The following is a 27233-nucleotide window of genomic DNA, read 5'->3' as shown; positions in this document are numbered from 1 at the left end:
TCCCTTCCATCGCACCCAGCCAGAGCAGACTCAGTTAGCATCTCAAGGTAAGCCTCCCCGTCACTTGGGCCTCATATCTCTAAGGCCGCTCGGTTCCCACAGTGTGTCAGGGCCTGCATGTGGCCTTCCACCCCACTCCGGCAGCTCTGCGTCTTTAGACCCTCAGGGCCCCGGAGCAGAGGTTACACCAACACAGCCAGCCACAGCAGCATGTCAGCCCCACACCAACCGTTGCCTTGGTGCCACCGCAAGAGATCCTGACTCCTTTCGAGGGGAAAGTGATTTGCCATGACGTGTACAGCTCCCTTTTTTTTTCTTTGCTCACTTGTAGCTCCTCTCTCCGTGCATTTAATCTCTCCTGCTCTCATTTTTCCCCTTCTTTGTCATTCTCTCCACCACATCCTCAAATCTTCCCTGTCTCTTTCTCTCTCTCTGCACTCCCACTCCCTTTTTTTCTTCTTTGAGTAATGGCTGATGCCAGAAACAGTGCCACGATTAGAATGACTTTGATGAAAGACAACATCTGCGCTGAATAAATACTCAACCAACAAATTGCGTTTTTTTTTTGTGTGTGTGTGTGTGTTTTTTTAATCCAGCTATTATTCATCTCTCTTTCTGGTTTCCTTCTTTAAACCACTTCCATTTTTGAAGACTTTTGTGCATCTCGGAGTTGTCCTCAACATTAAATCACATTATTTATTTGCAGTTAGGCCCACAACATGCTCACAAATAGCTTCAGAGCCGCAGCAAAGGAGCATGCTTTGCACCGATAAACAGGAACCGGAGGAGAAGTCGATCAAGTGGGTCGTCCGGAGCGTTTCACTCGGTGACCAACAAACAGGTGCATGCCATTACAGCCCTGCTTGCTCCCAAGGAGCATTCCACACTACAAGGAAGTGTGTAATCGATGTTGTGGAGAATAAAGTGAGAAAAAAGTAGTTCTAATTGCAAAATGTAAATATTGAGTTTTCCCACAAGTGGGGGCAGACCACCCAGGATGCAAAATAGTCACCCACCCCCTTTCTCTCTCTGTCTCTCTCTCTGTCTCTCTCTCTCTCTCTCTTTGCCTTGTCGACCGCCCGAGAGATGTCTTTTTGTGAGTGCAAAACATCACTGACCACAATCAGCCACTCACACACAAACCATGATGTGTCTTTGCATGCAAATACTCGGCTAGCTTTGCTTGGCGTTTGTATTGTGGGAAAATTAAGTGATGAAAACCTGTGAGAGGGGGTGGAATGAGAAAGAAGAGAGGATCAGAGAGCCGAAGGTTTTGCACCGTGTCTTTTCTTGCTCCTGTAAGGTGGTCGGGTCAGTCTGGTCTGAATGAATTCTCACAAGATGAGAGAGGAGGACAGCACTGTAGCTGCAGTGTCTGACAGACAGAGACTCCACCGTTGGTGTGTGTGTGTGTGTGTGTGTGTGTGTGTGTGTGTGTGTGTGTGTGTGTGTGTGTCCGTCTTGCAAGCTGGTGTCAAATACTTGTCTAGACTGTGACAAATACCTCCCCGTATTCTTGCTATGATTACCTGCAGGTTGTGTGAACGCAACCGTTCACACAACCGATGCCGTCTCAAGATCAAAGCAAGCAGCTTCATTCCAACAACAGCAAACTCACAGAAAAAAAAAAAAAAACTTAATTTCAGTCTCACTGTGGGTTTTTTTCCCTGTTTTTTTCTTTTTGTCTTGGCAAGTCTTTATAAATATAAGCAACTGTGCAGATTGACACAGCACGAATGACAATAAAAAGCAATTAAATGATTGCAAAATGAGACGCAGAATAAACAGGAAGCATCTGCTTAAAAAAAAAACTGGAATCCAAAAACTATAGATCTGTGTTTCAAAGTAATCACAATCTGCCTGATTCAGATCTGTGGTGCCAACTCTGTCCACCCTTATGACTAACATGGAGCTTCACGTTTTAGCTGTGGTTTAGACTTCCAAAATTATTATTATTATTAATATTTTTTTTTGCACGGTTTATACCGGTCTCTGGTGTTTCCTCACTTAAGAATGCATTTTCTCAATGATAAATTTTACATGACATTTTTTACATTGTTTGACAATAATAATGCATTTGTTACATTTTATGAATAATGTCTGGCTAATAAATTTTCTGCCCAACCAAATCTCATTTGTAGAGTTTTAAATTCTATATTTTATTAATAATTTAAGATAGGAAAGTATGTTTTTTTGTGTGTCCACCGTAGTGCACGACTATTAAGTAATAATTAAAGATGCACTGATCACCCTTTTCCTGGCCAGTACCAATTTCCAGTTTTCTTTTAGCTCTGTCCTGCTGATACTTTTGTTTGTAAATTGATTTGTATTTTGTTTTATTTTGTCAACAACAACAAAAATTGAAAGATTTCCCACATTTTTACATTAAAGCTACCTGAACTTTTGCCTGATTTTTATTCAACTCAAAAAAGTAGGTGTTCACAGTCCTGGATTATGTGTTTCTAGATCTAAAAATGGTTCATTTACTTAGTTTTTATGCATTTTACAAAACAGATAAAGGAAAAATTGGCCGACTGATTGGTGCTTCTCCAGTAATAATAAATCCAACCTTGCTTCTTAACCCTCTTTCTATCCCATGACAACAAAACTCAGTTTTGGCTTTTGGTTAAGTGCCACCCTCAAGATTATTAGCCCCCCACCCCCTCAAAAAAAAAAAAAAAAAAAAAAAAATCTGGCCACCCGTTCTGAAAACTTTCTGTGGGCGCCCCTGATATTGATTCTAAATTGTTTGGACACGTGTTTGCTTTCAGTCTGATTAACTAATTTAGGCACATGATCGGCTGCAATTAGTAAAATGAAAGGCACTTGGAGGCGACAACTTACCTTGAGGGGTTTTACTTCCTGAAGCTGACTGTTGGACAAAGGCGACCAAAAGGAAACCCACAAATCCAAGGCTTGCGCGTACCAAAGCGTGCAGATACATGTTAACTTTTCCTTTAGTTCAACACGACAGGAACACTTTCTGGGATCTGCGATGCGCAGGAGCACACAGAACATAGAAGGGTGTGTGTGGCAGAAATATAGTGTCTTGCTACTCCTCCTGAGCACCCGCTGACAGGATACGGTGCGATCCTCTCTTTTTCTCTCTCTCTTCTCCCCCCCCCCTCTCTCCTCTAAACGTCTTCTTATTTCAGTTTAAAGTGATCGGGGTTGAGGAGGAGAGCCCTACAACGCGGAGCGCAATAAGCCTGTTCTGTTATCATGGTTCGAGCCCAGAGACGGTGCCAATTTAAGAAAGAGAGAGAGAGAGAGAGAGAGGGAGGAAAGGAGCGAGAGATGGAGTGCTCGACGGGGTCTAAAGGGGGAGGAGAGAGGAAGGAGCGCCCGATCAGTGCTCCTGACTCCTCCGACGCTCCGGCTCCTGCCTCTCTTTCTCTCTCTTTTTTTTTTGTTCTGCAGGAACTTACACGCAGGTGCTGGCTGGACTCAAGGTGAGCAGAGGGTTACCACGTGCGCAGAGGTGCGGGTCCGGCTCGTGCACCTGCGCAAAAACACAAGTTGCCGTCACGGCAGTGTGGTAAAAAGCAATTGTTGTAAGGAGGTGGGAGGATGAAATGGGGGCAACAGGGTTGATGGGTTTATAAACGCCTCAGATGAAAAAAGTAATAGCTTGGAGATTGCATTCTGTAGTTACCCAGTAAAGCGTGGAGATCATCATCATCTGGGCCAACTAAACAGTCAGGGCGCATTTATGCCGGATAATTTAAAGCAGAGGCGAGCCATGGCTGTATGAGGCCCAGAGCAGAACTTCTGTTGGGCCCCCTTGTGATACACGTTCAGGGAATTTATTTTATTTATTTATTTTTACACTTTCCATTCAACAAAGCTTCTTTTACAATTACTTAACAACCCAACATTAACTTCAGGTGTTTGGAACATCTTTGAAAAGTTCATTTATTTCAGTAATGCCATTCTAAAAGTGACCATAGTGTGAGTCTGAGAATGGATCAAAATGCAGACAAGAGCTGGGAGCATGGATCACATTGAAAGACTCAATGGAGAAATTAAGACAATAAAAAAGTAAGGAAAAAGCTTGGCAGCACAGGGAGCCAGAGCCAAACAAAAACAAGAATCCAGAACAAAACAAATTCAGGGAAATCCAGGGACGTAACAAGGTTTTACAGGAAGAACCAGAAGGGAGTGTGAGCAAGAGAAGAGTTTAAACACTGGGAGGGTGAATGCTTTAACAAAACACCTGGGCTGATGAGCTACCGGGTTGTAGGTGTGAGGGGAAGAGAGAGAAAAAAATGGCACAAGGGTTGAGAGAGAGAATACAGGTGACTAGAAAATAATTCTAATACTAAAGAATAGATCTAAAACACATAATTCAAGTAGAATAACAAAAAATACAGACAAGAAATAAACTAGAATCACAAAGAGCGACTGAACTAAAACGAAACAGACACAACGCTGGTCAAAGAAAGAAACCGAGGAACAAAAAAATAATAAACAAACCTCAAAACGACTCAGGATTCTAACGGATAGAGGTTCATTACAGACACAGCGACACACCAGTTTCAATAAGTTTACATTTCTACAAGCACAGCTGACGTGAAATTCTCGTCAGACGTCAGTAGCAACTTATCCAGTCCACACACACACGAGGAAATCAAGTCATAACTGTCAATAAAATGTTTAGTAAAACAGAATGACAGGATATTTGGAACACATGAACCGATGTGCAAAACAGCATGGAAAGTCACGACACAGCTGAAATCTATCAATAATTAGAAGAAAGGTGTCATGGAAGAAGCATTTAATACTGAAAAAAAAAAAAAAAACAGTGAGCTCTCTCTCAAGAGCTTTGCAACCTGATGGCGGCAGTCCCAGCAGAATTTCTAAACTCCTCGAGCGCCACTGGGCTCATAGTCCACAAGTGGAAAGAATCATTACGCCATAAACTGGCCGTGGACATTTCGTCCGTGCAAGATTTCAGACAGGGAATTAAAAAGGACTATTAGAAGAGCTGTCTAGACGCCAAGGACCTCTTGTGGAGAGCTTCAAAAAGACGTGGAATCAGCAGATGGACACGAGGAAAACAAGAAGAAATGCACTCGGCTGCCAGGAACCTGCATCTTCGGATGCCACAGTGCACCATTTTGATCTGGAGATCAAAAAGGCACTACCACATGTCAACACTTAGATTTGGAGAGGGGAACATCATTTTGCCCTTAGGTGTTGAGTGTGTGTGTGTGTGCATTTATTTTGTCATGTGTGTTTCTGTGTTTCCCTGTGATAGACTGGAGACCTGTCCAGGGTGTAACGCACCTCATGCATAGGGATTTCTAAAGGTTTCGAACACTTACAAAAAAGTAAGGGTTGGATTTTTGCATAGTTTTCAGACTAAGATTACGCCTCTGTAATAAATAGAAATTTGTTGTAAAGCTCTCTACCCGTGTTTACCAGTGGCTACACGCTTTTTTCATTAAAAATGCATTATTTATTTTCAGTTAAGATGTAGAATGTGCTACCGCGGTTGTTTAAAGTGCAACCCAGAATGAATTGCTTCCTCAGGTATAATAACTCATAATCAGTAATTGTTTACATGAGCATTGAAAGCTTTATGTGAATCATCTGCTTACCAAAAAACCTGCATGCACATATTGTTTGCTGTCATCTTGATCCAAAACCATAACCAGCTCCGTATTATCTGCCTGTTCGTACATGGTCTTTCCCAGTGGGAAGTTTCCTCTCTCTTTGTCAAATAAGTCATGTCACTAATATTGGGAGTCACTCAAACATTTCTACAGAAAGAACATTTCTTTGCAAATAGGACAGCAGCAGGACATTAAAGCTTCCCGGGTGAAAATTGAGGCACTGAAGATGCTCTGTATCCACCATTATTGCACATGCCTGATTATGAGCACAAAATTAACCCCAAAATCAAAGTACGATCCTTGACTAGTTTGATTCTCAACTATTTTCTTTCAGGGAGCATCGACGCCTCCAGACCATCTGCATCCTTACACCTGCCGCCTCTTTCACACCTGAATTAATCAACTACGTTAATGCATTTATGTTTGCATTTTATGGTGCGCGCAGATTTCTGCACTATAATTATCATCCCTTTTCTCATGTGTAATTTCTTTTACTCAATCAAATATAATTAGGGCTTCACAATGACGCTGATTGGAGATAAGAGCTCTGCCTCGCAGAGAATTAAAGACACACAGACACAGACGCACACACACACACACACGCACACGCACACACACACACACACACACACACACACACAGACACACAAACTTAAATGGCTCGAGGCAGAAAAAGGAGAAGGAGGGGAGATTATTTTTCATTATCTTTCATCCTATCCAAATGTTGTCATTACCTGTGCTTTAAAGATGACTTGTGATAATGTAATTAAGTTAAATTAAAAGTCTTGATACAAGATGTGATTTAATATGGTTTCACAAGCCACTCTGTTCTGTTTTGCCAGAAATAAACTTGGTTACAGGTAAACTTTCAGAAAAGCCTCTGAAGAAGAAGAAAGAAACCATGTCAATCTGCAGCACAGAGTCGAGCAGTTTGGTGTAATTAAAACAACATCCGACAGGGATATAGAAATATCCCGTGTCCCCATGGCCAAATCTCTGGGTAATTGTGAGCAGTTGTGTAACCAAATGAGCTCACAGCCACTCTGGGAGTTTGAGAAAGTCAAAGCACACAGTTACAGCCGAGCACGAGACAGAGTGCTGTGCACGGGCAACACACCGTGCACCGAGACGAGCTATTTTTTACACCGACAGACACGCAAGGGAGACATAGGTGATGTTTAATTTATGATTCTCCTCATGAAGAGGACTTTGGCTGCATGTTAGGTAAAGAGCAATAGGAGAATGAAGAAGGTGTCAGGAGAGCAACAAAGGTCTTCCATGGTTAGTAAGTGAAATTGGACTGAAATTTATGGGGACACAGATAGCTTTATGCAACACCTTCCAGAGATGTGATACGCACAGAGGCAACAGCAAGGTTGCAACCTCAAGATATGATGCATTTCCTTTAATAGACTGATGCAAAGTAGTGGATAATGAAAGCAAAAAAATAAAAAATGTTGAAAACAAAGTAGAAATACATATATTTTTTAATGTGGTGTGGATTTGTATCCAGTACCCTGTTTTCTGATATTCCTAAATAAAATGCAGTGCAATCAGCTGCATTCAAACCATCCAAAACAATCCATTTGTGTTTAAAATTAGTCTTTAAGTCTGAATGAAACGATAGGGTAGATGAGGACAGCCTTGTAGCTGTCCAATGCTAAGTCTATAGCAGCTGTAGACTCTTGGCAGGACAACGATTAGCTTCACGCTTAACCTGGGGGTCATGAAACCCTTTCTTCAGAGAAAGCCATTGCAAATGCTGTTTGCCACAAGCTAAACCAGGGACGCCTCAAATGTGTAAGAAGCTGCACTCCGATCATGTGAAAGATTTATACATGAAACCACTTGGTATCACAGCACAGAACTTTCCCCTTCTCCGCTTCTTTTTTTAAAAAAAAAACACTCTTTATATGCGAGGTTACCAACACCACCGCAGGCCCAGCAGGATGTCTTGGTACTCACCAGGCCAGCACCACAGGGGAACAGAGTGGCTTGCTGAGTTCAACACTTTAGTGCAGTCATCACACAAGCGCTGCGGGCTTGCCCCTGGAATGCCTCGCGACCACAGCCTCGGTCACTGGCACTAACAGAGAGCAAAGAGTTCAAGAGGAAATCTAGTTATCAAGAGAGAAGAAGCAGAGTTCTGAGTCAAATATCTGAGGATGGACTGGCATGAGGCTCTCAAAGCGGTAAGACGATGAGTAAAAACATCACAGGTTCTCTGTATTTGCACAAAAATGTTAAGTAAAAATCAAAATTAAAAGATTTTTTAGAGCACAAGAGTAATTATTGTTTGAGGGCTTGATTTTTTTTTTTTCTAAAATATTATACCTCACTGGTAATTACAGTTCTGATGATGCCATCTAGCTTTTTTGTTCATTTTAGATTTTGCTCATCTTTTTTTTTCACCGCAGTAAAAAATACACACATGCCAGAACAATAAAATCAACACAAAAAATATCTGGATTTATTTTTTTTTTAAATTGCAAAATAAATAGACAGCTGTGTCTGGAAAGGTCCATTACAGCATGTAGACAAAAGAATACTCCAATCAAATCAGAGAAAAGTTATTGAAAAGTGTAAGTCAGGAGATGTATAAAAAACAATCTCCAAAGCACAGAGCTGTAACTGGAATTCAGTTACATCTATCGTCAGGAAATGGAAGGGATATATCATGTGTAAATCTGTGTCAAAAAGATCCTCCTGGCAAACCATGACCATGTAAGGAGACTAGAGAAAGAGCTGAAATCTGAAGGAGTTACAATCTTTTCTTCATACAACAGCAGTTGTCCAGGTTCGTCACCAGCCAGCAGGCCCACTGGGCTTGTAAAGAAGGTAGAAGGTAAAAGAAGAAAAATGCAGCAAAATATTGAGAAATCCTGTAGGACAATTTGTTTATGTCTGCAAGAGAACTACGGCTTCAGAGGATATTTATTTTCCATCAAGACAGCAACCTGAAGCATCCAGCTTAAGCTACACAGAGATGGTTTTAACACGACAAGGCGGATGTTCTGAAGCCCAGACATTAATCTCATAGAGAATTTGTGGCGGGGATCGAGAAGGGCTGGTCATAATCAATCCCCAGGCAGCCTGATGCAGGCTGAACAGTTTTGCAAAGAAGAAATGGAGCAAAGTTGCAGTGAGCAGATGTGAAAGGCTGACTGAGATCTATCCACACAGACTGTGTGCTGTGATTGCATCCAAAAGTTCATCTTCTACTAACTTGAAGAAAAACTCTCTTTTTCTGGCCTGACTTCAAAACTACTGTAACTCATAGATTTTGCAGAGTTTTGGTATAGCAAGTCTGTTCCCAGAGAGAGTCAATGGCAGAGGAAAACTACATTACTGCTTAGGGCCCCAGCCCATTAGAGGGGGGAAGAGGAGGAGGGGGGGGGGGGCTGAAAGAGTCATTGAATTCTCACACTACAAGTTTCAACATAGTTGAGCATCTTCAGTGGTTGCTTATCGATACGCCTAATTAAACTCAGCTCTACTGTGTCTCTATTGACACGCTTTGTCAAGGAACTAACCGCACAATACTGTTGTTATCTTGTAAAATACAAGCGGCACCCCAAATCCAATTAAGGTCCAAAAAGAATCCTGGGTAGGTTTTCTTTCACCATGTCAGTTTTTCCAAAAAGCAAAGCGGAGGCCTGTGTTGGAAGGTTTCTAATGAGTCTTTGCACTTCTCCAGATTATGCCTGCTTATTTCCCACAGCTGTGAATTTTACCACTAAAGCAGGAGATATGTAGGTAACGCTCAGCATCCAGAAGCGGCTGCGTGCTGAGCCGAGTGCGAGTGTGCGTGAGCGCCTACAATCAAGTGGACTAGTCAAGATCAAATGAGATAAAACGGTGGATATTTTCCCCAAATGTAATCCTCACTGTGGTTTTATCATTCAAAGAAGCATAATCATTCACCTCAAGTGTACTGTGCTTAAAGTATGTCTGCTGGCAGGCAATTTCAAACGCAGCAGAGGTGATAGACATTTATTCTCAGCTAACTGTTTTAATGATGCAGAACTTGGCTAGGCATGCTCAAACCTGAGCGTGCTCGGCGGTGGCTCTGTTTCACTTTGTCCCAACTAATCCTCCATGATCAACTCGTGTGTGGAGGAAAGGTCAAAGGGGGGGGAGGGTGGCTTGCTTCAGACAGACAATATGTAAGAAGGTAAGTACAGAACAAGGCCAAGATGGTGGGGAAGTCCCATGAGCTCATCGTCTAGCCAGATATTCCAGCAGCTATGAAAGCCTCTTCTGGCTCCTGTCACAAGGGGAATGTTTCCAAGGAGTCTAGAAGAGTTTCAGCTTATCTGAAAAACAGAAAGCTACTCTTAACTTTTATCAAACTGCAAAAATTCATTAATTTCCTCCTGAGCCCTATAAACCCAAGCTGAAGTTCAAAGGTGACACTTCAGTGAGTAAATCCTTACAGCAAATCGTCCACATTTAGTCCTGACGTGATTCTCTGCTTGGATTCCCAAATCTGAATCACTTCCTCTTCACAGGACAGAACAAAGAAATTCTGTTTTCAAAAGATTTAAAAAAAAACTGCTGTTAAAGACATAAGGGTTCATGTCTAGGCTGAGCTTTTAACCAGAACAGAAGCTAGAAGGAATAAAAATGTCTTCCCAGACTATCTGCTACTGTCAATTTTTCAACTCTTGAGCTTCAAAAAGATTTGAATATGTAGATTGAAACAAGCAAATGGATGCCGAATTCTTTTTTGGGTTTAATAAGTTACAAAAAATTAAATTATGATATAAATAAGACAACCAACAAATGCCAAATACGCTTTACTTTGTAAGAATCCTTCAAAAAAAAAAAACAACAACAATCATAAAAACAAACCAAAAAATGTAAACAAAAAGTGCATCGCAAGCAGAATTAGAGAACACAATTCAGTGCTTTCTGGTTTTGAGTTCCAGTTAGTAGTAGAATTACACATTATTTCCATAATTTTTCTTTTAAATTTTCTTTTAAAGCCTCTCCGCCTGTAAATTCAACACTTAAGAGAAAAGGAAAAACAATCATGGAATCATGGATTATCCTTTCTTTAAGGCAACCGAAAGTAAAAGGGCTTCTTTTCACAAATATCCAAGATGAAGAGCAGAAGAAGAGTACTTCCTTCATATTAATATGGTCTTAATAAAACCTGAAGGGTTTACATACATGTAAAATATTTGTGCATTCAACCTGTGATTCCGACAGATTTAAAGTTTGGTTGATGAATCCAGACTGCCCTCTAGTGGAAAATAAAGTCACAGCTGAAAACCCTTCTAAAACAGCGTCTATTATCCCACAGATAGGAAATGAGTGAGGATCATATCTAATTTAGTCATTTCTAATTCAGACAGCTCTCTAATGATGTTCCATTGTTTGGCTAATTTCACACTAGACTCCTCATTTAAGACTGTGTGGAGTTTAAAGCTCTCTGAGGTGTTTCTACTGCGGTCTGCCATATTTTAAAGTTAGTTTCACATGATGAACACAACTGTCCTCTCACTTTCAACAGCAGATTTGATGCTCTTACACTGATCCTCTTTGAAATACACCATTTACTTTTTTTTTTTTTTTTTTAGTTTTAAATCAATAACCCTGTCTGTCAACCATGTTTGACACGATGGAAAGTTAATCCCTGCCAACTACTGAATTATTCAACTTCCATTTAGTCTCTGGGGATGTGTCGCCTTTGCAAACTGTTTATAGTAGGAATGCTGCACATTGTGGTTGCAGGCTATGGCGGCATGTTATTCAGAGCACCTGATAGACGAGGCCTGTGAAGGTAACAGGTAAAGTGACGAGAGCTGTCACGCACTCCTCCTCAGTAAGGTCAGCTGTCAGAAGAGAGAGTCGACTCACGCAGCAACGTGCCGCGGAGCAGCACAAAGCCTCTGGTGTTTGTTTGCCAACGCCGAGTTGCTTTCTCTTCCAGTTTCTTTTCTACAGAGAGCCTTAAAATAAAAAAAGTAAACTGCAAATGTATCTCTTTTTTGTACTTTTGACTGTAAAACCAAGTACATCTGTGTTTTATTTGCTAATATTCAAAATGACATTTAAATCCCCTTTTTTAGCTGGCTGGCGTTTGCTCCCCTTGACAGTTCGCCTTTTGTGCAAGGTGTATAAAAATAAACACATCAAGATATGAAAATACTCTGTCAACAAGTGTTGCAAATGAGGGGCTGGATACAAAGTTAGGCTCAGAAAATATCTCAGATGTGATCAGAACAACAGCAAAAAAAAAAAAAAAAAAAAAGGTGGATGGTGTAAGGCTCATCTATGCACCACACCCATAGTGGTATGCCAAGTTATGCAGTATGCAGTTAGATGAGATTCACTGTTGTCACAGTGAACAAACTGGGTTGTTAATTATTATATGTCCTCACCTGTGTAGAAAATGCTAAATGAAATCAAGAAGAGAAAGAATGAATATATGATTTAGCCCCTTGCAAACATGTCTGTATCCCTGGAACCTTTTGCCTCCTTACAATCAATAACATCAATCTATATTAATGGGATTGTATGAGATAGAATAGAATATATGTGTAAATCAAATTTTGGAAAGTGTTATGCACATTTGTGCTCGGTCCTTTCGACTCTAATACCTCTAAATAAAATCTTTAAAAAGACACTTAATTAGTGGATAGGGTTCAGCTTTGTTTAAAATAATCAATGACAGCAATTCCAATAAAGGTTTAGAAGTTTGTTAAAGAAAAATGAATGAACAGAGGTATCATGAAGTACAAGGAACACGCCGGATAGGTTAGGGAGATGTTTAATGCAGAGTTAGGTTAAAAGACAGTATTCAAAGCCAGGAAAAGCATTTGTCAGAGAAGCAGCTAAGCTTCTCTGGTTAACTCTGGAGGTGCTGCGTGTGCTGTGTGTAGTTCAGGTGATTCTCAGGGAGAATCTGTTGGAACCACATTCTTATGCATTTCCAAAATATGTCTGATATGGAAGAATTACAAGAAGATGGAATAAAAGTGTAACTCTTCGGCTATGTTGTGGTGGAAAACAATGCATGGATATATGTCTTTTCACATCATCCCGACTATGAAATATTAAACTGTACACGCTTTAATGCCTTCATTTCACAGTGACGCGTTACTCTATTACATAGAGTCCCAAATTCACTGAAGTTAGTAACAAAATTTAAACTTAAAAAGGGTATGAATAATAGCTACAATTCTAGATCTGAAAACTAAATATGATATACATAATGCAAATGGTATGCATTTCACATTTTTAGTTCCATTTTCAATGCAAGCAGTGAACTGAAAACAGATTAAAAGAGCAAAACTAATTGTACTTAAAAGCTTGAACTTAAAAGTTCCTCAGTCAAGTATTGTAGCAACTATGTTCCATCAGGGCTGAAAAACAAGTCACACCTGTTTTTCCACCAACGCACACACACAAAAGTGGAGAAACCAAACCTGAACTTGCACGTCAGTGTCTGCTTTGATGTGACACATGGGGGCTGACATCATTGTGAATAATAATCATGACACACTTTAAATGCAGGTTATGTCATTGTCAGATAAATGCATCGATACCTGCTGCTCCCAGACTGACTCCACGTTGCAGTAGCTGAAGTGTAGAGTTTAGTTTTTAATGTATGAGCCAAACAAGGCAGATGTTTCAGATTTTGACCATGTACTGTATTTGTTTTTAAAGATACAGAAAGAGAGGCTTCAACACAAGTAGAAAGTGCTTTATACAGTTATATATTTAATGAAAACATAAAAATAGTTGAGAAAGTCAACAGGATGCGGTTAACAATAAATAGAGAAAAAGTCTTTGAAAAACAGAACAGACTCTGGGTCGGTTTGCCAAGTTTTACCCCATTTCAGGCCCATGAGACAATTCATTTCTTAACTTTTTATAAAATACGCAAACCTCTGATAATCTAATTCTACGTTATTTTCCAAAACTTACCTGCAATTTCCTACTTAACTGACTGCAATTCTGCTTCCCGTTTGGGCCAAATAACGTATGAGATTATGACCCCTTACTAGCCCAAAACAACTGTGAAAGACCTCCTGGTCTCAAAATCATGTTTACAAGCAGTCGACTACGAGTGGATCAGAGAAAAAGTTATTTTAAAGCATCGAAAATCACAGTGGTAAAGAAGCGTGCCCTGGATGGGAACAAATTCACAAATGGTCTGTGAGAAAAAGCTGGTGGGAGATGACTACTATTAGCACCCAAAAAAGTTAGGAACAAAATGACCAAAACTGCAAAAGTATGAAATGGTGAAGGGTTCAAACAGCCAGCAGCAACCGGTGGGATTAAGTCAAACAAATTAGCAGATAAACATATGTTGTTACAGACTCTAAAAGGTAAGTAATATCAAAGACATTATAGCTAACATGAGTCTGATGTAAGAAAAGTAAAACACAAGCTGCGTTTACATTATAAATGTGTGTAAAACTTTGCTGACGTTCCGAATGTCAACAAAACTATTTCACAATTGCGGTGTTTCCGTTAGTTAAGAAAAGCAATTAAAATCACGTGAATAAGTTTTTTTTCATGCAATAAATCATTTTTTAAAAATGCGGCGCCATTATCCTCCTACAACTTCCTTCTTTTCTGCCAGTAGCAACATCAGGTTGTTGCTCACATGACTTATGTGATGCAAAAAGTGTTTTCATTACAGTTTTGTGAAATACACTAATTTTGACATTTCGATTTAAGCAATTATATGGTCAAAGGAAACACAGATACAGTTAGCGTGCAGTCAACCACATGGTATTCAGTGGAAAACAGAAGCATAACAATGTGGTTAAGGCACTCCTTCAGCATTTTAAACCCAGATATAGTCTGCATCAGTCTTTTTACAATATATTAAGGTATGTGTGGAAGTTAGTCTCTGAGCAGTCCCAGCTTCTTCAGGGCCTTGCGCCGGTCCTCTTCATTCTCTGGGCGAGGGCAGATCATCACGCTGATGCCTTGAGATCGAGGCAGCTTGGAAGACTCTCTGTGGTGGAATGCCTGTGTAGGTTGGGGCTTCTGGGATTCTGACGTTCCGCTTGCCACCAAACCCTGACCTTTAGTGTGATTAAAGTCTTTCCCAGTCCCCAGAGAGGCGGGTCTTGGCCGAGTGTTGCGCAGGTGCTTGGGGTCTTGCTCGCCACCAGCCATCTCCAATAAGCTCAGATTGGACATCTGGCTGCTCAGACCCAAACCAGATCGCTCCAAGGTTGCAAATTTCATATTGATCACCTTTGGCGGCGATGTGTTAGGAAGGGTACTGAAAGTGCCCTCTGTGACAGCAGGAAGTTCGTCACCTGAAGGCCCAAATCCATCGCTGAAAGCTGCAGGTGCTGGGAGGATATCAGCATCCTGGATGGGAGGAGATGCTGAAGAAGCTGATGGTGACACAGTAGGAGTCAACGCAGACTGTTGGAGTATAGGTGCTTGTAGGGGACTAATGACTGGGGTAAGAGATGGTGTTACAGGGGGTGTGTGAGGAGCAGGACTGACTGGAGGAGAGGGGCTCGCCAGTGACCGTTTGTATGCAGCAGATTTTGGAGGAAGCTTAGGGCTTACAGCACGACTTGATTCCTCCTTGTTGTCTTTAAGCAGTCCAAGCTTTAGGAGGGCCTCCATTCGAACCTTCTGAGGGTCCAACAACATCCGATCACTGTGGGAGGGCACCGAATGCCCTGGGTTTCCATGAGAGACAAGTGTTGGTGACTTTGGTGACTTTAAAATAATGTTTGAAGGTAGCTTCTTAGGTTTTGGGGCCACAGCAGGTGGATTTCTGGGCTCTGAAGGCTCAGTGGGGGGATTCATTTGGGGTAAAAGGGAAGCAGCGTCTGAGGCTTTGCTAGAAGAATCCTCAGCAGTAGAAGAGTCTACAACAGATCTCTTCACAGAGGCTCTCAAGCGCATCTGCTCCACATCAACAGTTCGTTTTTGCTCTGTGAAGTCGTTTGATGGTGGGGAGACTATGGCTGTGGCTTCCGGTGGCAGGACCACAGTTGTGGCCTCCACGGTCATGGTCTCCGGTGGCGGGACCATGGTCATGGTCTCCGGTGGCGGGACCACCGTCATGGCTTCCGGTAGCAAGTCTGGTTCTGGTTCATCTCTGAAGTCTGTTGGTGGAGGGATTATATCCAGATCATTCTCTGAGGCATCTCCAGAATTTGTGACATTCTCAAGCTCAAGATCTCCATCGAACTTTGAAACGTCAGTTGTTTTGTCTGATGATGAGGTTGTGTAACCAGAGTTAGACACCGAAGGATCAGTTTCAACTCCCAGGTCCTCTGTTTCAACATCTTTCATGCCGGCTGCAGACGTGGAGGCAGATAGTGGGTTGTAGTTTTGATTTGCAGCGTGATGCTCAGTTTCACATCCAGCAGATGGAGGATCTGCTGTTGTGTGGGGAGTTAGAGTGGATATCCTGAGACTTCCTGATTCGAGCTTTTCAGTGGGAACATCTGAGAAAAAACAAAAGCATTGTTAACATTTCAATCACTATCATTCATACAGACAGTGCATGTCACATTCAACTAGTGTAGAAATCACCCAAGAAGTATTTGGCCATTACTTCTTATCTGATCTTGTGGCTCCGTCTTTGACCACACGTCTGGCTCGTCATTTGATAAGCCACTGTCTTCCTGCACTTCCAGTGCTTCGATTGTTTCCTCCAGAAACATCAGACATGCCTTCTCTTCAGCAGATAGGTACTCCATACTATCCTCGCTCTGGAAAACAATAAACAAGCCTAAGTGTACTGAAGTCATTTCAAAGTTCAAAGTCAAAAATGCGTAAAATGCCATTATTCTTTCAACTGATCTTACACATTTCTAACACAAAAATAATCAGTAAGATCTAAAACAGGAAGACCAGACAACGATAATGATGTGTCCTCCATCTTGAAGCCTGTCATGCTCTATGGCAATACACACAAAACAGGACAGGAATGTATTGTTTTAATGGATGTGTGGCTACAGCAGTTTTTGCTGGAAAAATTATCTATGCAGGAAATGAGGGTGAGCTCCATAGAAAGTAGAGGGGGCAGATTTCTCCTCGCCCTCCAACAATAGGCCTTCCTTTGCAAATAACTTAAGAAACAACTGGAATTTTGGACTCAAGGGAACCAATAAGTCAAAGCTGAGGGAAGAGCACAATGTATGCTATGGCTGGAATGCAGATAGATCTAAGATGGAGTCAACAGCCAGATCACTGAGGTTAGTGCTGGTGTTGAGCAAAACATTGTTCAGGTAGAAATATGTTCCTTTACTGGCAACTTGTTTCAGTGGCATTTTTTCCATGCGTCTTAACCAAAGACAGGAAAATTTAAATACAGATGTCGGTTTTCCTACTTCTTTTAAATCCACAACATGTGTAACGTAGGCTTGAAGTGACGTTTTTGGGTCGAAGGGCATGTTGCCGACAGAGTACTGCAGGCGTGACAGATGAAATGTGATCATGATTTGGTATCTTCTGGTTGTGTTCTTTGCTGTCTTGTGCTTGTTTTTTTCCTTTCAATGTCTTCTAATAATAAAAACTAGTGTAAGCTAAATGTCTAAACTCAATTAAACTGTAAAACCTGTAAAACTAATGACTAATGGCCTTTATTGTTTCCTCTTGTCTAGTTCATTTTAAAGGACGCTCTTTGTACAACTGCTTATACCGAGACATTTTCATTAGGTCTGTAAATTTGCTGAAATACGTCATTACAACCAATCGCAAATCTACGTTCTTCTCTTCATTTTGCCAAGCGACCTTAAAGAATGGGATAATCTCCCAAAAATCAGATGAAAGACATAAGGAGACTTACAGCGCCACTCACCCAGGCAGAGTTTGTGCTGATTACACTGTCACAGCTCCCTGCACTGTCCATGTTACTCAGTGACTCCATGGCAACGTTGCCTGGCCATGTGCCACTCTTCGACATTGCACGAAGACGCGCGTTAGTGCTGGAGCTATGTGTCACTATCCAGCCTTGCTCGAGTAAATCTCACTCCAAGCCTGTCTGGGAGAGAATCTGTAAAGTCGAGAAGAAGATGACAAGCAAGTGTTTAAGAAACTTCCAGAAAATAAATGGAAGCATGAGGAATAAACCTTAGGTGAACATGCTAAAGAAGGAACTCAAGACATCAACCAGGAAGTTAAAAGCAGAGTGTAAATCTGTCTTTCAAACAGACAAGGGAATATACAAACAAATCAGTTACAAACTGGCTTAAACACAACGAGGTCAGTCATTTGGAGTGGCAATAATAAAGCCTTGACACTGGTCCCAAAGGAAATATGTGGACAGAAATTAAAAAGTTATGACGCGAGTTCTGTCAGGAAGAGATTGTGGGGAAAAAAAAAAAAAAAAAAAAGTTTTGCACTCATTCACAAATAAAAGTGCTTTTAGTAATCCTTACTGGGCTAAAGCAGGAAATTTAGTTAACGAAAGATGGCGATAAACAGTGGTTAAGAGTATTTTTATAGAGTGTAAGTGAATAAGTGGTTTAAACTGCATCTATCAAATAATAATAAACATGGGCCGGGAGGCTAAATATAGCCAGCATATTAGTACATTTAAAGGCACGATTTCATCAAAGTGATAAATGCCACGACAATCCTACTGACAGCTCAACAATCTTCATAATGTAACAACTGTCTTGAAATGCATCTCCTTATGCCAATGAGATCGTTAAATAAAAATAATAGCTAAAGTAGAAAACATTTGCATGGAAAGCAGTGTTTGCATTTAAATAAAATATTAACAAGATAGTCAGTCACCATGAAATGCAAACATTTCAAGTAATGAGTAAATAATTCTCTTCAATTGATTTTATCATATAGTGAAAAGCAATTTTTGGTAAAACTTTAAACTTCTGCGGTCTGTTAGACGTACAACATCTAATTTACTAGTCAAAATAACTGGATGTTTTCTGTAAAGAATGGAGAACCTTGTAAAAGTGTCCATACACGAACTTCAATGCAGTTTACTGACGTTTGATTTAATAAAGGAAACAGAACATTCTAATTATTTCCTAGGTAGATCAAATTGTAATTATGACATCATAAGGCAAGAAGTGGATTTTATTTACAGGCATCAGAGTAAAAAGTTATTCAAATCCTACACGTGAATCTATGTGAAACCCTTGAATAAAGCGGGTATCTACCATAAAATGTTCACATTCATAAGTGACAATTTGAATGAACCACATTTACATTTTTCATGTGGTACATGCGATTTTCACATGTGAAATTCATTTTTTCTGTAAAGTAAATGAATCTATTACTGCATTTAGATCACAAACTTCGCCTCTAGTGGAATTTTTTAAACCTGCTCTTGAACTTTTTTCCTCCCTCTTTTCAAAAAAACCTGAAATTCTGGCTTAAAATTGGACATGCAGCAGAGGACACGATTGAACACAGTCATAACTCAAAGATTTTTTGATTAAGTGCTACTAGACTAAGAATAATGAAAAGCTCTGACGAGACATGAAACAGTGCACTGTGAGTCATGTATAATTTATGCAAAGATAACTGATGTGCTGTGTAGTGCTGCAGAATGTTTCTCTGCTTCCTTGATGTCACTTCAAGCAACTACTTGGTGTTGACAGACCAGTCACGAGGAAGGCATGCCTGACAAAAATAATACACCCAGTCGTGATTTACTAAAAGGCTACCAGGATGTAATAAAAACCTTTGACCTGAAAAAGAAGCTAAAAGTTATGTACTAACAGTTTTACTTGAGTTTTCACTTTAACTTCATCAGTAAAACCAGCACATAGTCATCAGATAAATAGAACGTAATGTACTGTAAACGACGTTGTTGCACCCGCGCACAGGTTTCAGGCGGCGCTCGCCCAAGTACAGCAAAAATGCCTTTTATTGTTCTCTTATCTCAGAATATTTGAGTAACTACATCGAGCCAGCAGAAATGAAGATTGCACACATGCTTTGTTTTCCACAAGTTTGCATGGCATGGATGCAAGATAAGATTTTTTTATTAGTCTCTCATAGGAGAAATTTGTCTTGGAAGCAGGGGCAAGACTGCAGTATTTAAAAAGTTTTCTGAAACAAAAATGTAGAAAACATGCATCTTTGAGTGCTGAAGTCATTCATATCACTAGAAAGTTGGGTGGAGGAGAAGATGCATCAAGTACAGGGATAATGGCAGCCTGGTGAGAATTCTAGTGTAAATCCGCTAACATTTTTTAGAATAGATTCACAAGGTGTATACCACGGACGTATACAGAACATGGGATGCGCCTGTCATTGAGATAAGGTTTCTTCTGAACAAAAGACAACGTTAGAGGCATCTGAAGGCTGCTAGCAAAGCAACTCTACAACTCAGCAGGCCCACAGGCTAATTCCTTCCATGCCATACTGCATTGCTGCAGCAATTCATGCAAAAGGAGGTCCACCCGAATACTAAGTGCATAGAAATGCAGACACTTTTTTAGAAGTCTGACATTTTTGTTTAAAATAGTATTTTTTATTTATCTTTCAATTTTTCGAGACCCTGAATTGAGTTTTTAATCGTCTGTAATCCATAATCGTGGAAATTTACAAGGAATACAAGCTAGTGGACAAATTTTAACAAAGATCATATTGTTTACTGAACGGATAGGAAGTGGTTGATCCACGGGGAAGTACCTTATTTTACGAGATAGTAGAAACTAATTTGCAAATCTTGTCGTTTTACTTGCAAATCCTAACTAAAACATTGCAGGACACCAGAATGGCTTCTCCTATTCTGGAAGTGCTGGCATAAACAGCTAGCTAATAGGCAGCTGGGGAAAAAACCTGATCTTCAAAAAAACGCCCACATTAAGAAATGTTTTCTGAAAACATGAGGGGGTTGACTAAACACATATCGGTCTCCGTGTGAAAGCTTCAATAGCTGCCAATTACTGTCCCTCCCATTAGGACATTCAGATGAGAAAATGCAGGACAGAACCAACTGGCACAACACCTTCCAGGGCAGAACAGGACGAGAAACCTGCAGCGCAACAGTGGCACCCACAGCTGAATCAGACCTCATGGTGTCAGGAATGTCACTCTACTTGCTTCCTTGGCTCCGAGACAAATCTGATTCAGCCAAGGACTCTGATGTGACTGGGTCTCACAGTTCACCTGCAGCAAAAACTCCTACAACTATTTGAACTAAAATGGGATAATCAGCAGTTTCCATCAGTACATTTTGTGAGCCAGACTTATTAAAACCCCCAGTACCATAAATTACAGTCTCAAACAGGCAAAACTGCGAGCGTGGTAGTACACGAAAGGTCCAAAAAATGTTAAGTATGTTTTCAATGGCAGAAGGTCTGCTTGAACTGGTTAATGGTTACAACATTAACCAGGTTGCTGCCCCTGACCATACAAAGGGTCAGAGGCAGCGCCACACTGAGGAGCTTAAGCCTGCAGGAGTGAATAGAAATAGTTCATTAATGTTTAGCTTGGCAGCCATCCGTGCTGAGAAGCTTTTATTTACTTTAATGGGCAAATATTAGCACTTCTTCCTCAATCAATATCCACTAAAGCGCACACACACAAAAATCTATAATAAAACGAAGTGATATCGACGCACCATAACAAAGGATACTGCTTTAGTTTTTAAAGTCTCCCTACGAAAAGTGATAAAACAAACCTCATCTGTAACGAGAGAAAATTCGATTAAAACAGCTCCCACACAGAAGTCTATTTTTATAAACTCATACGTAAGTACTAGTGGTTTTTAATAGTCTAAGCGCTCTTTTCTTTCATGCTCATTCGCAAATAAAAGAAACGCGTCACATCAGGAAAATGTCCCAATAACTTACCTGAGGGCGCACAGAAAGTTTTGAATTCCGCAGCAACTTCGGTCCTCTTTGTCCTCACAGACACACACACAGCTGTTGTCCACTCTCAGTCCATAGCCGATATAAAACCTCGCACAGGTGGGGGCTGTTCCTGGAAACAAAACTGCGCAAGGAGCTGACCGTACAGGTGTGAAACCACCTCCAGGACTACAGACAGGTGAGGCATCAACTTCCGTATATGGTGGGGAGGGACCAATCAGAGCACGGCTCCAGAGCCGTTTCCAAGGTGACAGCAGCGGCAGGCAAATGAGCACAACCCAAAATTGGCCAAATGTATTTACGTGGAATCAGATTTTTATTTATGTTAATAAACACAGAAAGTGAATTTTACGAACACATAATTCAATGCTTTTTTATTTTAATATGTTTGCAGGCAAACCGTTTTGTGGTTGTGTCATTGTGTCATGTAATTTAATTTTGTAGAAAATTTGTCATTGATGCACCATCAAAACATAAACTCACTGGTCACTTTGTGGACAAGTGTTGGACCACCTTGTGCCATCAGATCTGCCTTATTTCCTCTTGACGGTGATTTAACACAGTATCAGAAACATTTTTTAGATGTTGAGGATTTTTGGTCCTTTTTGACATAGCATTGGACAATTACTATTGTGTTGTGAGATGATCATCCACGATGCAAATCTCCATTTCCTTCTTACTCCAAAGATGTTTGTTGAACATGGATCTGTTGACTGTGGAAGCCATAGGAATACAATGAACTCGTCATTTTCAAGAAACCAGTTTGACATGATTTAAGCTTTGTGCCATGGTGCATTATCCTGACGGAGGTAGTAATAAGAGACTGGGTACACTCTGGTCATAAAAGGACGGACACGGTCAGTGAAAACTCTCAGAATGTCTCTGGCATTTAAAAAAGCTCAATTGATACAGAGTCTTCCACATTACACCATCATTAGCATGAAGCACTGAAACATGACATGAGATCCATGTCTTCATCAAAGCTAAATTTTGACCCCATTAGCTAAATGTTGGAGCCAAAACAGTCTCACCAGGCCAGGTTTTATTTTGGCTAGGCTTAGCTTACACTACACTTAAATGACATTAAGTCATTATAAGTCCGTTTTAGCTGGTTGAGTGTCACAGCGTACATGTAAGACCTTATTCCAAAAGCAGAAGTACCTGTGAGTAGGTTTATTTTTCCAGGAATAGCACCACATGTTTGTGACTATGTAAATTGAAATCACCACCCTCCTCTGCCCTTTTCCCCTCGAGTTCTTTTTTATTGCAGGCCAATGGCACTACATTTTACTTTTCAGAATAAAGAAGCACTGTTAACATCATTTGACAGAATTATCAGGTCCTTTACCTGCCAAGTTCGCAGCTACATAACTTCACGAGCAGAATTAAACTAGTAGGCCATTTTAGATGAGATGAATATAAACTGGTCACTTTTAGAACATGGCAGAAACTTTCAGCAATCAGTGACGCTTCTGCTCTCACGCAGCTACTCTTCACTTAAAAATAATTGTAGGAAGGCTTCATAGTTCTCAGCTGAAGTAAATTCTTTGCTGCAGTAATTTTCTCCCGTTGACTCATTTAACAACAGCTGGAATGACGGCTTGAATATTTGAAATTATTTACAGCTGACAAAAATATAAATGTAGGGCACGTAAACAGGAATGCTTTCAGCTTGAACATATTCATAACACAGAGTAATGAGAAGGAAAATGGAAAACAATGTATAGTAAACCTTGTAATAATGCTTTGGTTGTGAAATCACAGCAGGCTTTGTTTGCTTCAGGAATGACAGAAGTTGTTTGGAGGCAGAGTTACCCAAGTCAACCTGAACAAATTGATTTGACCAAACCATGTCGACACAGAAAAACTAGTTGGGTTACGTGTTTAACCAATATGCTGTTGAGAAAGAAGGTAGGTAGTTTTAACCAAACAGTGGGTCAAAACATGATCAGTCTAAGCTGGTATCTGTACTCAGGATGAAAAAAAAAGCTATTGTAAAACATTCTATAATAAAACAAAGTAAAATTACAAAGAAATACTGGCTTGAAATATATCATTATGTATAATGAGATTATAGAAAATTGACATTCTGTGTAGACTTTTTAAATTCCACTGTATGTATGAATGTCAACAGCATGAGCGTGCACAGATGATAGCAGTATAAGAGCTTACAAAAACAAAAAATAGCAAAAAAAAAAAAGATTCAACGAAGGAAATTATTCTAATCCCAACATTTATTAGTTTTACAGTTATGAAAAATAACTATAAAAAAGACTGGAAGCCCAAGATTATTTACAATCTTTTTTTTTTTTTTATGAATTGAGGTCCCTCTGAGTCAATTCCTCAGCCTTTTTTCTTTTTAAATCACAGGGTATTTATTCACGATATGTTTTAGTTTATAAGACATAGTCCTTTGCTTTGACAAAAACATCAAAAATTATATACGTACATACATACATACATATACACATACATACACATATATATATAGATAACTATAAAAGCCAAAATCATTCAAGTATCAAAATACAGACTGCTCTAGAATCATGTACATTTCCATTCTCAACATATCAGATTAGTTCCAAAAAAAAAAAAAAAAAGTCTCCTGATCCTTGGCAATGTGCAAAAGCAGCACTGGATCAGGCCAATGGCTAAAAGGTGCCCACACCGGGATGCTGAAGAGGGCGCACCAGTGTGTCGCCACACATACCACAGTTAAACCGTTAAGTACCCAGACTCACACTGATGCACCCAATAGTACCATTAACAGTCAACGTACAGGGAGTTACCTGGAAAAACATGTTGTACCCTATTGTTCTGTTCTGCAGCTTAAAAAATAAAAAGTCGTACCAGCCTGCATGGCAGGTTTTGATGAATAATCTTGGTAAGATTAAATTAAACAATGGGGGAAGGAAAAAGGTGAGTGCGCCAGTCATGATCCAGTTCCAGCATTAGGACACTATCAGTTCCATAACATGAATAAAACCAACAAAATAAGAATCAAATCAAATAAAAGTGGGATTTCATTGAGAAATGTCTTTGTAGTGTTGGTTAAAATGTTTCTCCCATGCAGGAATATACTAGGCTGATGGTTATGGAGAGAAGCTCCGATATCTGAACACAAAGGGTAGTCTGTGCGTACAGTGTGAGGTCTCACTCTCTCTCTCTCAAAAAAAAAAAGAAAAAAAAAGATCAATATTCTCACTTGTGCCACTTCTCCTTTCGCTACAGATTTCTGCATCGGAGCACACAGGTATGTTTTCTCAAACAGTGAACACCAAGTCTCTGTGAGGGAGGCTACAGCTTGTGAATGCATGGAGAGCAGGGACACTGCCACACTCTGATGGGCAGGAAGATGTGTGGAGAGGTCAGACGAAAAGGAGCAGAGCCTCGTCTTTGTCTTCGGGTCTCCATGCGTGCTGCGAGCATGATCGGACTGATGACGCGATGAGCTGCTGCTCATCACTTTTCGATCAAAAAACACACACAAAAAAAAAAACCGCCAGCTCATCCCCATCATGCAACAGGGTTCATTCCCGTCCCGTCTCGCTTAATGGGAGGAGCAGCGACATTCAGCTAAGAGAGGAGGGAGGGGCACGCAGACACATGCACACAATGTAAGATGATTAAAATGGAGTGAAAACAGAAAACACATGTTCACACAAACTGTTCCTCCCTTTATGTAATGCGTAACTTTTTTTCCAGCAGCAATGTATTCAACAAGTATCATTGGCAATATTACAGAAAGGCAATGCAGACAGGATGAATACTGAAGGCATTTGTTGTGAAAAGAAGAAAAGAAGGGAGAGCTACACAGAGGAAATGCTGTTATTTTTATACAAAAAAAAAAGGTAAAAGTGCTTAATTACTGTCAGTTCACTGTAGAAAAATCGTCTGGCTGCACCCTTTTGCTCTGATTAGACAAATTAGAGCATAACAGTCCAAATATACAGTACCTTGCAAAAGTATTCACACACAAGTTTAAAATATGGTCATCTTAAAACCTCAACGCCCAACGCCTTCTATAGACTTTTTCTCAACTAGCATCATTTCCTGTACCTCCTTTTATTTTGGAGGTACAGGAAAGCTTGTTAGAGCTAATCTAAAGTGACAGGAAGTCAGTTGTAACTTTGGAGGAGTTGGAGAGGTACACAGCCCAGGTGGGAGGATAATGTTAAATAGACAACTTTTATTAAGTTCTACTTAGAAGCAACATAGGGGACACAGCAAATGGCATATCAAAGAAAAATTCATAGATGGAGTTCATCCAATCTGAGTTTGAGCTACAATATAAAATCTTAATGCATACACATGCAACTCTTTTCAGATTGTAAATAGGAAAAAAATTAAAAACATGCTACCTCTGATCAGTTATGCACAACTCTATATTGGTTTTTAACAAATAAATGCACAATAAAAAAACATTGAAGTTTGTTTTTGCAACTTAAAATGTGGAAAAAAAACAATTGCATGAGGTCAACACTTCTGCAAGGCACGTTGATTTGGACTTTTTGCTGTGTCAAGTCCTCTTTCTAAGAACAAATCCCCTCTAAATGAGCTCCTCACAGTGCTACAAGAACTCAGCGTGGCTTTAAGCAAGCGGCTAATAGTAATAAACCTCCCAAACACTCGCACTCCCCTGAAAGAGGAGCAGCCTGCTAAAGCCTGATGGATGCATAGAGTTAGGAGAGCAGATCCACAGTTTTCTTCCGGAAACATCCATCCAGGAATGGGATGAGCACAGCGGGTGGGTTCTCAGATTTTTCTCAGCACTCAGTGAAGTCAAAAGATGGAAAGATCAGAGCGAAAAAGCTTCAGAGCTGCCGTCGCCTGATGCAGCGGGAAAGAAAGAGCTCATCACCGAGAGGAAAACAGTACATTTGCAGTCGAAGGGGAAAAGAAAAGGGAAGCGGTGAGTTAAAGGAGAATATGTTAGTGCCAGACTTGTTGAGTGATTGCGATAACAATCAATGTAGAAGTGGTGAAGGTTCAACTTGGAGAAGGAGCAACAGAGGCTGGTTAGCTGTCACAGGCTGTGTCGTCAGGAGGTGAGGGGAAGTGGACGTCCAGCGCAAAGGAAAGGGCTGAGTCACAGTGAAAGGCACACAGGAGGAGGGAAGTAGGAACAGCCAGGCCAAGGAAGGAGGAGGAGGAGGAGGAGAACGGGGGTCCGGTTAGAAAATGGTGGTCTCATACTTAGTGCTGATTGAGCGTTTAGATTCCTTTGGATCCACGAGCCACGTGGCAGCGGTGTGGGGCTGCGACTCCCCTTCTTGGTCCAGTACGTCTCCCTGTGAGCACAGAGGAGAGAAAACGTTACAATCTTCACTTCACAACTGAATCTGTCTGTATAAAAGTGTGTTAACATGTTGAAGTGAGTGATCACATAATCTGCTGTGGATTTCTATTGAAGGAATGTCATTTCTTCTCTTTTTTTCTTCCATTGAAAATGGTGCTGTATGTTTAGAGTAAATGCCCTGGAGGAACATACACCTCTTAACTTTCCATCATGTTTTCTTTCATCACGCAGCTTTTCTGTCTTGGCAACAGAAAAGCGCTCCCTCTGCATGATGCTGCCACCGTCATGTTTCAATGTGGGGATGGTGAATTCGGGGTTATGTGCAGTGTTAACATTTTTCACCACAGATGACACTATCACTCATCTCTTATTTTATTTAATTTTCATTTGGAAACAATAAAGCATTTTTGAATAGAATCTGGCGAAAGTATCACACATGGAAAACTGCAAATTATTCTCTATTCACTTCACAGTCAAGCAGTACTTTGTGTTGGTCAGTCAAACACAATCTCATTGCAA

The 27233-nt window shown here is 40.5% G+C and overlaps 3 protein-coding genes across 12 annotated transcripts in view; all 3 read right to left on the bottom strand.

The window, feature by feature from the left end:
• scube3 (signal peptide, CUB domain, EGF-like 3) overlaps positions 1-3936 on the bottom strand; it is a 105265-nt gene extending 101329 nt beyond the window's left edge. For all 3 annotated transcript variants that reach the window (XM_088007211.1, XM_014981703.2, XM_014981705.2), the window contains exon 1: positions 2845-3936. In XM_088007211.1, the coding sequence (XP_087863337.1) occupies positions 2845-2944 (100 nt within the window). In that variant the 5' untranslated portion in view covers positions 2945-3936. The remainder of the gene's footprint in view (positions 1-2844) is intronic.
• Positions 3937-13329: 9393 nt separating this feature from the next.
• LOC106914714 (specifically androgen-regulated gene protein) lies at positions 13330-21596 on the bottom strand. 3 transcript variants are annotated; one of them, XM_014981700.2, is made up of 4 exons: positions 21398-21596; positions 17410-17616; positions 16174-16330; positions 13330-16063 (listed from the first exon to the last, which is right to left on the bottom strand). In XM_014981700.2, exons 2-4 carry the CDS (start codon positions 17524-17526, stop codon positions 14484-14486), a joined length of 1854 nt encoding a protein of 617 aa, XP_014837186.2. In that variant the 5' UTR covers positions 17527-17616; positions 21398-21596; the 3' UTR covers positions 13330-14483. The 3 variants fall into 3 exon arrangements, with proteins under 3 accessions (XP_014837186.2, XP_014837187.2, XP_087863336.1); XM_014981701.2 differs by having other exon boundaries at positions 17422-17616; positions 21398-21595; XM_088007210.1 differs by lacking the exon at positions 17410-17616 and having other exon boundaries at positions 21398-21595.
• A 2035-nt stretch (positions 21597-23631) lies between these two features.
• Positions 23632-27233, bottom strand: part of anks1aa (ankyrin repeat and sterile alpha motif domain containing 1Aa) — a 68695-nt gene continuing 65093 nt past the window's right edge. For 5 of the 6 annotated variants that reach the window (XM_014981692.2, XM_014981693.2, XM_014981698.2 and 2 more), the window contains one exon: positions 23632-26706. In XM_014981692.2, the coding sequence (XP_014837178.2) occupies positions 26590-26706 (117 nt within the window). In that variant the 3' untranslated portion in view covers positions 23632-26589. The remainder of the gene's footprint in view (positions 26707-27233) is intronic. The other variant, XM_014981695.2, reaches the window with a different exon arrangement.

Source organism: Poecilia mexicana, unplaced genomic scaffold (assembly GCF_051168715.1).
Source record: "Poecilia mexicana isolate PSO_F unplaced genomic scaffold, ASM5116871v1 scaffold_7, whole genome shotgun sequence".
Lineage (NCBI taxonomy): Eukaryota > Metazoa > Chordata > Actinopteri > Cyprinodontiformes > Poeciliidae > Poecilia > Poecilia mexicana.
Note: the sequence above shows the minus strand (reverse complement) of the source record. Positions and strands in the feature narration are given on the sequence as shown.